Here is a 14,313-nt window from a genome sequence, read left to right as displayed (position 1 = left end):
CAAGCCTATTATTTGGGCTCAAAGCAGAAGAAAAAGGAGTGAAGACCCATTATGCTGCATCTGTCCCCTTTCTGCTTCACATTACTTCTGGGATATCCCCAGTTCAACGATGGTGTTCCTACCTCAACAGGCACCAAATGTAAGGTGTCAAAGCTACTGCTCCTCCCCTGGTTTTGGCCATGGGGTGTTCCTGTACCAGGGGCATGTCAGGCTTATGCTAATGATCTGAACCCAAAATACAGGCTGCTTCACACCCACCTATTCTGGTGCATGCCACCCAATGTGTGCTCAGATGATGGATGGTGGGGGGGAGGAAATTGGCCCCTTTGTATACCTGGATGTATATTTATTTAAGTAGTTCTTAAGCAGGCCCAAACTGAAGGCACAGTGTTTAGGATTAAAAGCTAAGTATTTCTTTTGATTTTGTTCCTTTCAACTTTATTTCTAAACAGGATGACATGGTTTTTCTTTTTTTATTATTCATTCATGGGATGTGGGTGTCGCTGGCGAGGCTGGCATTTATTGCCCATCCCTAATTGCCCCTTGAGAAGGTGGTGGTGAGCCACCATCTTGAACCGCTGCAGTCCGTGTGGTGACGGTTCTCCCACAGTGCTGTTGGGAAGGGAGTTCCAGGATTTTGACCCAGCGACGATGAAGGAACGGCGATATATTTCCAAGTCGGGATGGTGTGTGACTTGGAGGGGAACGTGCAGGTGGTGTTGTTCCCATGTGCCTGCTGCTCTTGTCCTTCTAGGTGGTAGAGGTCGCGAGTTTGGGAGGTGCTGTCGAAGAGGCCTTGGCAAGTTGCTGCAGTGCATCCTGTGGATGGTACACACTGCAGCCACTGTGCGCCGGTGGTGAAGGGAGTGAATGTTTAGGGAGTGGAAGGGGTACCAATCAAGTGGGCTGCTTTGTCCTGGATGGTGTCGAGCTTCTTGAGTATTGTTGGAGCTGCACTCATCCAAGCAAGTGGAGAGTATTCCATCACACTCCTGATTTGTGCCTTGTGGATGGTGGAAAGGCTTTGGGGAGTCAGGAGGTGAGTCACTCGCCACAGAATACCCAGCCTCTGACCTGCTCTTGTAGCCACAGTATTTATATGGCTGGTCCAGTTAAGTTTCTGGTCAATGGTGACCCCCAGGATGTTGATGGTGGGGATTCGGCGATGGTAATGCCGTTGAATGTCAAGGGGAGGTGGTTAGACTCTCTCTTGTTGGAGATAGTCATCGCCTGGCACTTGTCTGGTGCGAATGTTACTTGCCACTCATGAGCCCATGCCTGGATGTTGTCCAGGTCTTGCTGCATGCGGGCTCGGACTGCTTCATTATCTGAGGGGTTGCGAATGGAATTGAACACTGTGCGATTATCAGCGAACATCCCCATTTCTGACCTTATGATGGAGGGAAGGTCATTGATGAAGCAGCTGAAGATGGTTGGGCCTAGGACACTGTCCTGAGGAACTCCTGCAGCAATGTCCTGGGGCTGAGATGATTGGCCTCCAACAACCACTACCATCTTCCTTTGTGCTAGGTATGACTCCAGCCACTGGAGAGTTTTGCCCCTGATTCCCATTGACTTCAGTTTTACTAAGGCTCTTTGGTGCCACGCTCAGTCAAATGCTTCCTTGATGTCAAGGGCAGTCACTCTCACCTCACCTCTGGAATTCAGCTCTTTTGTCCATGTTTGGACCAAGGCTGTAATGAGGTCTGGAGCCGAGTGGTCCTGGCGGAACCCAAACTGAGCATCGGTGAGCAAGTGCCGCTTGATAGCACTGTCGATGACACCTTCCATCACTTTGCTGATGATTGAGAGTAGACTGATTGGGTGGTAATTGGCCGGATTGGAATTGTCCTGCTTTTTGTGGACAGGACATACCTGGGCAATTTTCCACATTGTCGGGTAGATGCCAGTGTTGTAGCTGTACTGGAACAGCTTGGCTAGAGGTGCGGCTGGTCCTGGAGCACTAGTCTTCAGCACTACAGCCGGGATGTTGTCGGGGCCCATAGCTTTTGCTGTATCCAGTGCACTCAGCCATTTCTTGATATCACGTGGCATGAATCGAATTGGCTGAAGACTGGCTTCTGTGATGGCGGGTATATCAGGAGGAGGCAGAGATGGTTCATCCTCTCGACACTTCTGGCTGAAGATGGTTGCAAAGGCTTCAACCTTGTCTTTTGCACTCACGTGCTGGACTCCGCCATCATTGAGGATGGGGATGTTTGCAGAGTCTCCTCCTCCCGTTAGTTGTTTAATTGTCTGCCACCATTCACGACTGGATGTGGCAGGACTGCAGAGCTTTGATCTGATCCGTTGGTTGTCTATAGCATGTTGCTTCCGCTGTTTAGCATGCATGTAGTCCTGAGTTGTAGCTTCACCAGGTTGGCACCTTATTTTTAGGCACGCATGGTGCTGCTCCTGGCATGCTCGTCTACACTCCTCATTGAACCAGGGTTGATCCCCTGGCTTGTTACAGATTGTGCTGGAATACAATTCTGCTGCTGCTGATGGCCTACAGCACCTCATGGATGCCCAGTTTTGAGCTGCTAGATCTGTTCTGAATCTATCCCATTTAGCACGGTGGTAGTGCCACACAACACGTTGGATGGTGCCCTCAGTGTGAAGACGGGACATCGTCTTCACAAGGACTGTGCAGCGGTCATTACTACCAATACAGTCGTGGACAGATGCATTTGCGACAGGTAGATTGGTGAGGACGAGGTCAAGTAAGTTTTTCCCTCGTGTTGGTTCGCTCACCACCTGCCGCAGACCCAGTCTGGCAGCTATGTCCTTCAGGACTCGGCCAGCTCGGTCAGTAGTGGTGCTACCGAGCCACTCTTGGTGATGGACATTGAAGTCCCCCACCCAGAGTATATTCTGTGCCCTTGCTACTTCTCAACATGGAGGAGGACTGATTCATCAGCTGAGGGAGGGCGGTAGGTGGTAATCAGCAGGCGGTTTCCTTGCCCATGTTTGACCTGATGCCATGAGATTTCATGGGGTCCAGAGTCAATGTTGAGGACGCCCAGGGCCACTCCCTCCTGACTGTATATCACTGTACCGCCACTCTGGTGGGTCTGTCCTGCCGGTGGGACAGGACATACACAGGGATGGTGATGTAGGTATCTGGGACGTTGGCTGAAAGGTATGATTCTGTGAGTATGGCTATGTCAGGTTGTTGCTTGACTAGTCTGTGGGACAGCTGTCCCAATTTTGGCAGAAGTCCCCAGGTGTTAGTGAGGAGGACTTTGCAGGGTCGACTGGGCTTGGTTTGCCGTTGTCGTGTCCAGTGCCTAGTGGTCCGTCTGGTTTTATTCTTATTATGACTTTTTTTAGCGAGATTTTTACAACTGAGTGGCTTGCTAGGCCATTTCAGAAGGCAATTAAGAATCAACCACATTGCTGTGGGTCTGGAGTCACATATAGGCTAGACCGGGTAAGGACGGCAGGTTTCCTTCCCTACCCGACAATCCGGTAGTTTCATGGCCACCATTACTGATACTAATATTTTAATTCCAGATTTTTATTTAATTAATTGAATGTTTTTAATTAATTGAATTTAAATTCCCCAGCTGCTGTGGCGGGATTTGAACTCATGACTCCGGATTACTAGTCCAGTAACATAACCACTGTTACCGTACCCTCTTAAGTTAATGTTCAACAAAAAAAGTATTACCTTGATGAATAAGCTGAAAATGTATGTAGTTAGTGCAGCAATTCCTGTGAATGTTGCTTTAGAAATATTAATTTAGGACAGAGCTACAACTGCATTGACAGGGTGTTTACCTGAAGTAGGAGGCCTGTGTTCAAATTTCAGTCTTAATTGCATTTACACTGTGCCTTCTCCTGGAACAGATTGGCTGGTCTTGGCTGCATCATCTAGGATAAGGAGAAAACCTGTCCAATTAGTTTTTCATGCACCATTTGTGGATACCTTCTGGTTAGTTACCAAAGAATGGCGCTCCTGCTGTCTGTGAAGATGTCCACAGGCTGGACCAACTAGCTAAGGGATATTACGTGCACAGGCAGGAGTTGGGCTAGAGATATTGGGGCACTTTTATAATTTTTTTTAATATTTGTGTTTTAAATGGTTCAACTGTCAGTACATTTGTTTACGAGAGAGATTAAGGGAATAAATGTGAGTGGTAATAATTAACATTTTACTTGATAGGTATGATTGGCAATGTCTGGGGCAGAGGATGACACAAGGGTTGATATTTCAGCTGCAGTGGCAAGCTTGTCTGTGGAAGATGGGTCCAGTATGCCATCTGGAAATGGTGCTAATGTTCCAACCAATGAAACATCTTCTCAAGTAAGTGATCCTTTGGAGTCCGACCCCAATCAAGTGCCAATTGACAAAAGGAGCTCAATCCACCACGACACTGTACACCAGACTGGAGCAGTAGATGAACCTAAACCGAGTGATCTAGTAAAAGAGGCTGCAGCTAAAGATCCTTTGTTCACAGAAGAGATATTTAAGAACATATCTGTTGAGTGTATTGAGGCAGTAAGTCTTGAATCGGAATCCAGCAAACATCAGACATTGGATGGACATACATCAGCCGAGGAAAATGTTATTGAGGTATGTGGTACATTTGAACGGTAATCTCAAATAATCAGAATAAAATTAGCTATCATTACCATGCAGGTTGCTAATGCCAGATTCTGTTTAGGTCACGCTATATACAATATTGTGCTGTAATTGAGTCTTACTTCTTGTGTTTGTGAGCAGCATGTTTAATGATGGCGAGAATGGTAATTTACCATTGCTGATGACTGAATATTGTGTAAACTGGGACAATGCCAATTATTTCATAATTATGCAGTTAAATTATTGGTGGAATATTTTAATAAATCAGCATAACACTGGTGTGGTTAAATCTGCATTATATTTAATAATGTTCTAAATGCTAGGCTGAACAACTCTTTAGGTAATGAAGGATTCCCATCTGGCCATCATGCTTTTCACAAACATGGTAAAAACTTAAAATATATATTAATGGAGAATTATTTGATGCATTGTAAACAAAGTCTGTTTGGCCCTTGACTGATTTCGATCCAGTACATGAAAGTTTTTGTATAAGCCCCAAACCAACAAAGAATTGCAGGTATGTTAAGAATTATTCTTTGGGTTCTATATAATGATTGTAGCATATTTTAATACTTTTACAGAGATAAGTTCTAGTAATTAAACAATGCACAAGTAAGTAGACATTCGTCACTCCAGTTTATTTTCTTCCCCTTCACAAAGGCCGATTGGGCTTTATTTTGTTTATTTTTGGAAAAAAGATTCTACTTTATTTTGTTCTCTCTAGGAAAAAAGAACTGATTGTCACTTTTAATGAGGTGCCTTTTATATGGTATGAGAAGGTACAGTCATGTGATTGCCATCACAGCACCATGAAATTATCAACATTAAAAGTATTCTAAGCTACAGAGATCAGTACCATCTAGCAAGTCAGTGTGAAACTGATGCTTTGAGTTGCTCTGAAAGTGCCGAAATCGCAATATTTAAGGGGTGATTTTTCTAAGTTTGCACTACTAGTGGGGAGCCTCGCTGTTGGCTACACATATTGAAAATTGCAAGTGCATTGCCCGCAATTTTCCATCCACTGATTTTTAAAAAAATATTAATTCTCGGGATGTGGACGTCGCTAGCAAGGATGGCATTTATTGCCATCTCAAGTTGCCCTTGAGAAGGTGATGGTGGGCCACTTTCTTGAACCATTGTATCTGTGTGGTGAAGGCACTCCCACAATGCTGTTAGGTAGGATGTTCCAGGATTTTGATCCAGTGTCGATGAAGGTACAGCGATATATACCCAAGTCAGGATGGTGTGTGACTTGGAGGGGAACTTGGAGGTGATGGTGTTCCCATGTACCTGCTTGCCCTTGTCCTTTTAGGTGGTGGAGGTTGCAGGTTTGGGTGGTGCTGCCAAAGAAGCCTTGACGAGTTGCTGCAGTGCATCCTATTAATAGTACACCCTGCAGCCACGCTACGCCACAGTTGGAGGGGATTTTTGTCTAGACTAATTGATGAGGTGCCGATCAAGCAGACTGCTTTGTCCTGGATGGTGTCAAGCTTCATGAGAGTTGTTGCGGCTGCATCCATCCATGGAAGTGGAGAGTAGTCCATAACACTCCTGACTTGTGATGAAACCATCTTTCTTCGTACCAGGTATGACTACAGCACAGGGAGAGCTTTCTCTCTGATCCCACTGGCCAGTTTTACTAGGGCTCCTTGGTGCCACACTCAGTCGAATGCTGCCTTAATGTCAAGGGCAGTCACTCTCATCTCACCTCTGGAATTCCGTTCTTTTGTCCACGTTTGGACCAAGGCTGCAATGAGTTCTGGAGCCAAGTGGTCCTGGCGGAACCTAAACTGAGCATCGGTGAGCAGGTTATTGGTGAATAAGGGCTGCTTGATAGCACTGTTGACAAGTCCTTCCATCACCTTGCTGACGCTTGAGAGTAGGCTGATAGGGCGATAATTGGCCGGGTTTATTTATCCTGCTTTTTGTAAGCAGGACATACCTCGGCAATTTTCTATATTGTCTGGTTGAGGGCAGTGTTGTAGCTGTATTGGAACAGTTTGTCTAGAGTTGCGGCTAGTTCTGGGGCACAGATCTTCAGCACTACAGCTGGGATATCTTTGGGGCCGTAGCCTTTGCTGTATCCATTGCACTTGACTGTCACTTGATGTCACGTGGAGCAAATGGAATTGGCTGAAGACTGGCATCTGTGATGGTGGGGAACTCAGGACAAGAAGGAGAAGGATCATTCCCTCAGCATTTCTGCATCAGGAACACATATTGGGAATTCAAGTACAGAATTTTCCATCAATTACATTTAATAGATGGAAAGTTCTGTGAGGCCCACCGATCTCTGGGTCCAAATTCCTGCTATGATTCCCCCAGCGCATGAAGCTTTGTGCAGGGGGTATATGTTTTGAAAATCAAGGAATATATGTAACTATTTCTTTGGTAATATAAAAAGAAATTACCATTTTATGAAATTAGGCTTTGGTTTCAGTGCAGATTGGACATTGTCAAAGGACTTCAAAAATAGCTGGTGTTGTATTAGATAAACATTTTCTTTTGTGTATCCTACAGGATTCAACTTCTAATAAAAGTAGAGCCTGGGGATCCTGGGGAACATGGGGCAAATCGCTTCTGTCCACAGCAACAGCAACTGTTGGTAAGTGTCATGAATGAAAACTAGTGCCTAGGAGAACTAAAAGTCTGTTAACGATGGAAGTTTCCAGAGGGACAGTCCAGTGGCTTTACAAGTTGACACGTTAATGCAATGTGTTAGAGTGGTGAGAATTGGAATCATACCAAGGTTCTGTACACAATGAGGTTGATCACAAGACATTGAGAGGCTTGGATTTGACATCAACACACAACAGACACAAGACGAGCCTGTATACATATACTTGTTGACAGTCTTATATAGGAGTAACATCCAGAGGAGTAAACTTGTCTCTTGTGTGCTATGGGTTAAAATTAATTAGCCTTTAGTCCTTCACACAAGGTGACTTTTTAGTTTCCATTTGAAATAATCAAATGCCAGGTTTATATTGGTAAGAGGTTTAAAGTTTTTTTTTCCTGTAACATTTGATGGAAAAGTGCACATTTTTCCTTTTGTGTGGCATATGCTTTAAAGCATTATCTGTACTGTGAACAAATTAACACTTATAATCTCAATTGCAGGTCATGGACTGAGCACTGTAATGGAGAAGGCGGAAGCATCCCTCAAAATACACAGTAGTGCTCAAGCAACCGAGGAGAGGAAACTGTCTGAGTCAGATGAAGTTACCTCAGCATCAGGTAGCTGAAAAATAAGTTGCACTTACTTTTTCTTGTCTGTTTTCTCCCCTGCTCCTCTCCTGAAGACACTGACTTGTTTGTGTATGCTTCAATTTGCTTTGGGTGCATTCTGGTAACCTCGCCCAACGGTCCGTCATTCCGTAGGCTGTTCTGATTGAAGTCCTATCAGCACAAAGTGAGAATCGAACATGGGACTTTCATTGGATAAATTCACTGATCCACTGAGGGAGCCAATAAATTGTCCTTGTAAAATATTACGTATCTTGCTTAATCTGTAAAATGTTTTTATCAAAGTAAGTGAATTGGATGAAATTGAATTTGTTATGCGGTTGCATTGCCCTTTCTGGTTACACTGCACAGGGAGTAATTTTGAAGCTTTTCCAATTGTATTTCATTTATGCCATTTCATTTTTGTGATACTCAAATTAACCATATCAACTGGGAGAAAAAAGTGCCATATTAAATCTTGGAAAGTTTCAACAAGATTTTTGACCCTCTATCACTTTCCTTGGACAAAACCTTCACTTTATTTTTAATTACTGTGCTTCCCCAGAGAGCTTGCACTCCACACAAACACCCTTTTCTCCTCCCTGGTATCACAAACTGACAATAAAATAGTAATACGTGTTGTTAAAAAAGATCCGATAGATGGAATATAAGGATAGGTTTTGCAAAGCTCCACTCCTGATACATATTAGGACCTTTTGTTTGCATGGAGGATAAATGCCAACACAAGCTGATTGCACTGTAGCGGTGGGGGAGGGGGGGATGATATACTAATTTCCAACACACCACCATCCCCACCACAAGCTAGTTTGGCTCTCCCAAGGCTAAAGAATGTAGGAGGTGGGTTGCCAGGAAGGGGCCCTAAATGGTTTGGTATTTCCCAACTCTAGGCATAGCCCATGCAAAACCTGTACAGATTGACAAATGTCCCAAAAATCTGCCTACATGTTTGTTAAGGGGATGAAATGCATTTTCTTGTTGCAAGTGGTAAGAATTGTACTAGCTTCTATGGTACAGCAGTCCCTGGATCAAACTAGCAAAGGATACTAGTTTCATCAAAGCCTTTATGATTATTAGGACTTCCATTCAATGGGGTTGGTAGGACTATTGCCAAAATATGTGAAATATGTGCCCAAATGCTTTCCATTTTTGCCTTGAGGGGGAGGGGTGGAAATTGTGTGAATTGCCAAAAGTTCTATGTATTGGTTTCAAACTGGTTCTCTGCTACATGACGGTTGAGTGACTGCTTGCACATTACTTCCTATTCTTCTTGTGGTGAGGAGTCAATCAAAACTTTAACTTCATTTAGATTTCCTGTAATCTCTGAATACAAGGAGAGGAGCGTGGCACAATGAATGGTGGGGGTGGGGTGTTCTGTTGGAGTTCATGGAGCAGAGCATGATAGTGTCCTGGTTTTCAAGGCGAGGGAATTGATCATTTTGGTAGAGTATTGGGAGACCATAGAATCATAGAAAATTTACGGCACAGAAGGAGGCCATTCAGCCCATCGTGTCCACGCCAGCCGAAAATGAGCCACCCAGCCTAATTCCACTTTCCAGCACTTGGTCCGTAGCCTTGTAGGTCACGGCACTTCAGGTGTACATTCAGGTACTTTTTAAATGAGTTGAGGGTTTCTGCCTCTACCACCCTTTCAGGCAGTGAGCTTCAGACCCCCACCACCCTCTGGGTGAAATTTTTTTTCCTCAGCTCCCCTCTAATCCTTCTACCAATTACTTTAAATCTATGCCCCCTGGTTATTGACCTCTCTACTAAGGGAAATAGGCCCTTCATATCCACTCTATCTAGGCCCTTCATAATTTTGTACACCTCAATTAAAAATCACCCCTCAGCCTCCTCTGTTTCAAAGAGAACAACCCCAGCCTATCCAATCTTTCCTCATAGCTAAAATTCTCCAGACCTGGCAACATCCTTTAAATTTTCTCTGTACCCTCTCTATTGCAATTACATACTTCCTGTAATGTGGTGCTTAGAACTGTACACAGTACTCAAGCTGTGGCCTAACCAGTGTATTATACAGTTCCATCATAACTTCCCTGCTCTTATATTCTATGCCTCGGCTAATAAAGGAAAATATTCCATATGCCTTCTTAACCACCTTATCACCTTCAGGGATCTGTGGACATGCACTCCAAGGTCCCTCTACACCTTTCAGTATCCTCCCATTTATTGTGCACTCCCTTGCCTTGTTTGTCCTCCCCAAATGCATTACCTCACACTTCTCCGGATTGAATTCCATTTGCTACTTTTCTGCCCACCTGACCAGTCCATTGATATCTTTCTGCATTCTACAGCATTCCTCCTCATTATCAACCATACGGCCAATTTTTGTATCACCTGCAAACTTCTTAATCATGCCCCCTACATTTAAGTCCAAATCATTAATATATATCACAAAAAGCAAGGGACCTAGTACTAAGCCCAACGGAACCCCATTGTTATTCAAAGGGCATTGGCTATCCAATGTTGAATACCTGGCTTAGTGTTTGTGATGCCTTTCTCATGCCAGGTTTTGAACCTGTTGGAAGATAGGACTTGCCAGATGGGAGAAGAGGATAGGTTTACCCTGGGTTGTTTCAGTGAGCTGCAGACGATCCTTCAGACCGAGTGTTGCTGCCACTCTAGGATGCCAGTCATTTCTGAAGGTCGTTGAAGGCCAAGTTGAACCAAAGAATGGAGAGAGTTAGACATCTACTTTCAGGCACAGCCATGGATTTTGGGGAGGCCATATTCCCGACAATGATTTCTTAGAACAAAAAGCTAAATATTGCAGATGCTGGGAAACTGAAATAAAAACTAAAAACTCTGGAAACACTTAGTAGGTCAGGTAGCATCAGTGGAGATGCTGCCTGACCTGCTGAATGTCTGCTGCATTTTCTGTAAGATCCTTTAGAGGCGGGCCACCCAATAATAGTTTCTGAATTTGATAGAGCTGCTCTCAAGTGCTGCTCTCTGAGGTGAGAGTGACTGCCCTTGACATCAAGGCAGCATTTGACCGAGTGTGGCACCAAGGAGCCCTAGTAAATTTGAAGTCAGTGGGAATCGGGGAAACTCTCCAGTGGCTAGAGTCATACCTAGCACAAAGGAAGATGGTAGTGGTTGTTGGAGGCTAATCATCTCAGCCCCAGGACATTGCTGCAGGAGTTCCTCAGGGCAGTGTCCTGGGCCCAACCATCTTCAGCTGCTTCATCAATGACCTTCCTTCCATCATAAGGTCAGAAATAGGGATGTTCACTGATGATTGCACAGTGTTCAGTTCCATTCGCAACGCCTCAGATAATGAAGCAGTCCGTGCCCGCATGCAGCACGACCTGGACAACATCCAGGCTTGGGCTGATAAGTGGCAAGTAACATTCGCTTCGGACAAGTGCCAGGCAATGACCATCTCCAACAAGAGAGAGTCTAACCACCTCCCCTTGACATTCAACGGCATTACCATCACAGAATCCCCCACCATCAACATCCTGGGGGTCACATTGACCAGAAACTTAACTGGACCAGCCATATAAATACTGTGGCTACAAGAGCAGGTCAGAGACTGGGTATTCTGTGGCGAGTGACTCGCCTCCTGACTCCGCAAAGCCTTTCCACCATCTACAAGGCACAAGTCAGGAGTGTGATGGAATACTGTTCACTTGCCTGGATGAGTGCAGCTCCAACAACACTCGAAGCTCGACACCATCCAGGACAAAGCAGCCCGCTTGATTGGCACCCCATCCACCACCCTAAACATTCACTCCCTTCACCACCGGTGCACTGTGGCTGCAGTGTGTACCATCCACTGGATGCATTGCAGGAACTCGCCAAGGCTTCTTTGACAGCACCTCCCAAACCCGCGACCTCTACCATCTAGAAGGACAAGGGCAGCAGGCACATGGGAACAACACCACCTGCATGTTCCCCTCCACATCACCCACCATCCCGACTTGGAAATATATCGTCGTCCCTTCATCGTCGCTGGGACAAAATCCTGGAACTCCCTACCTAACAGCACTGTGGGAGAACCTTCACCACACGGACTGCAGCAGTTCAAGAAGGCAGCTCACCACCTTCTAAAGGGCAATTAGGGATGGGCAATAAATGCTGGCTTTGCCAACGACGCCCACATCCCATGAACGAATTTTAAAAAAAGTCCTGCTTAGGGCTGTACTTGCTTGAGACTTAGTTGGGATCTGTTCCCTGTCCAAAGCAGTTTTGAGAAAATATGTACTTAGATTTTTGAATTGCGCATGGGCAGAACTGTAGAGCAGATGGGGGAATATGTTCATCTTAATTGTGCTTACTCTCCACCAGTGAGATGGTCAGATTGTTCCTCGTATTCTTGTTGACGTGGATTCTGCAGAAAAAAGGAAATGTTTTTTTTAATGAGGTTGAGATTTTGGCGTTGCTGTTATTCCTGGGTAATTCAAAACTCTTGCAAATCTGTGAAGGGGTCGATCTCACTATGTCATAGAGTCATAGAGTCATACAGCACGGATAGAGGCCCTTTGGCCCATCGTGTCCGCGCCGGCCATCAGCCCTGTCTACTCTAATCCCATATTCCAGCATTTGGTCCGTAGCCTTGTATGCTATGGCATTTCAAGTGCTCATCCAAATGCTTCTTGAATGTTGTGAGGGTTCCTGCCTCCACAACCCTTTCAGGCAGTGAGTTCCAGACTCCAACCACCCTCTGGGTGAAAAAGTTCTTTCTCAAATCCCCTCTAAACCTCCCGCCTTTTACCTTGAATCTATGTCCCCTTGTTATAGTACCCTCAACGAAGGGAAAAAGCTCCTTAGTATCCATCCTATCTGTGCCCCTCATAATTTTGTACACCTCAATCATGTCCCCCCTCAGCCTCCTCTGCTCCAAGGAAAACAAACCCAATCTTCCCAGTCTCTCTTCATAGCTGAAGCGCTCCAGCCCTGGTAACATCCTGGTGAATCTCCTCTGCACCCTCTCCAAAGCGATCACATCCTTCCTGTAGTGTGGCGACCAGAACTGCACACAGTACTCCAGCTGTGGCCTAACCAGTGTTTTATACAGCTCCATCATAACCTCCTTGCTCTTATATTCTATGCCTCGGCTAATAAAGGCAAGTATCCCATATACCTTCTTTACCACCTTATCTACCTGTTCCGCCGCCTTCAGGGATCTGTGAACTTGCACACCAAGATCCCTCTGACCCTCTGTCTTGCCTAGGGTCCTCCCATTCATTGTGTATTCCCTTGCCTTGTTAGTCCCTCCAAAGTGCATCACCTCGCACTTTTCCGGGTTAAATTCCATTTGCCACTGTTCCGCCCATCTGACCAACCCATCTATATCGTCCTGCAGACTGAGGCTATCCTCCTCGCTATTTACCACCCTACCAATTTTTGTATCATCAGCGAACTTACTGATCATACCTTTTACATTCATATCCAAGTCATTAATGTAGACCACAAACAGCAAGGGACCCAGCACCGATCCCTGTGGTACCCCACTGGCCACAGGCTTCCAGTCACAAAAACAACCTTCGACCATCACCCTCTGCCTTCTGCCACGAAGCCAGTTTTGTATCCAAAGTGCCAAGGCACCCTGGATTCCATGGGCTCGTACCTTCTTGACCAGTCTCCTGTGCGGGACTTTATCGAAGGCCTTACTGAAATCCATGTATACCACATCCACTGCGTTACCCTCATCCACACGCCTAGTCACCCCCTCAAAAAATTCAATCAAATTAGTCAGACATGATCTTCCCTTGACAAAGCCATGTTGACTATCCCTGAGATATTCTAAACAAGGAGCTTGCCCTTTGCCTTTGAAAGTAGATTTGTATTCCTACAATCAACCAAACTTCCTGTTTGTTTGGAAGTTGGGGAGGGAGGTGGTACAGTTTATTTTGTATAACAGTATGCCGCTGGTGTATAAAGGTATTGCTTGATGTGTAAAGATGCTTGGGCACTGGGGCTCACTTTTATGATTGCTGTCAGAGGCTCTGTAGCCAGGTGGGTAAGGGGCAGCCTGGCTAGTGCCTCAGTGGAAGGAAACATAGTAGAGTTAGGACTATTGGTGTTTAGAGCTTGTGGGTGGGTGTGAAAAATGTTGACCCACTTCTGAATGCATTTCTGAAGGCAAATCTCTTAAATAGGAAGCTCCACTCCACCAGGTCCCAACACCATCTTTGCCTCTAACAGCAGTGGTGCTTCTATGATCTTAATACAGTTTGATCATTTTCATTTTTTGTCACCTCCTCCACCTTGTAAACAAAACTATAAAAGTTTAGGGTTAACAAATTTGTTAAAATGATTTAGAAGACATTTAAAGATTGTAGAAAAATGGGTAAAGATCCTAACCACTATATATATCTAGTTCAGTGAACTGATATTTTAAGTTTTCTCCATAGTTATAGCAAGATTGATTGAGATTTTGTAATCCTATCTTTTAGTAAAATTAATAAATTTAAGCATTACTTTGTAGATTTAGGTTTTTGACCCAACCATTCATT

At 44.9% G+C, this 14,313-nt stretch overlaps 1 protein-coding gene across 2 annotated transcripts in view; it reads left to right on the top strand.

Moving 5' to 3' along the window:
• Positions 1-14,313, top strand: part of fam114a1 (family with sequence similarity 114 member A1) — a 55,908-nt gene that overhangs the window by 884 nt on the left and 40,711 nt on the right. For both annotated transcript variants that reach the window (XM_067988847.1, XM_067988836.1), the window contains exons 2-4: positions 4,169-4,579; positions 7,109-7,193; positions 7,709-7,825. In XM_067988847.1, the coding sequence (XP_067844948.1) occupies positions 4,181-4,579; positions 7,109-7,193; positions 7,709-7,825 (601 nt within the window). In that variant the 5' untranslated portion in view covers positions 4,169-4,180. The remainder of the gene's footprint in view (positions 1-4,168; positions 4,580-7,108; positions 7,194-7,708; positions 7,826-14,313) is intronic.

This window comes from Heptranchias perlo, chromosome 1 (assembly GCF_035084215.1).
Source record: "Heptranchias perlo isolate sHepPer1 chromosome 1, sHepPer1.hap1, whole genome shotgun sequence".
Classification (NCBI taxonomy): Eukaryota; Metazoa; Chordata; class Chondrichthyes; order Hexanchiformes; family Hexanchidae; genus Heptranchias; species Heptranchias perlo.
The sequence above is the reverse complement of the archived record's forward strand: the minus strand, read 5'-3'. Positions and strand labels throughout refer to the sequence as shown.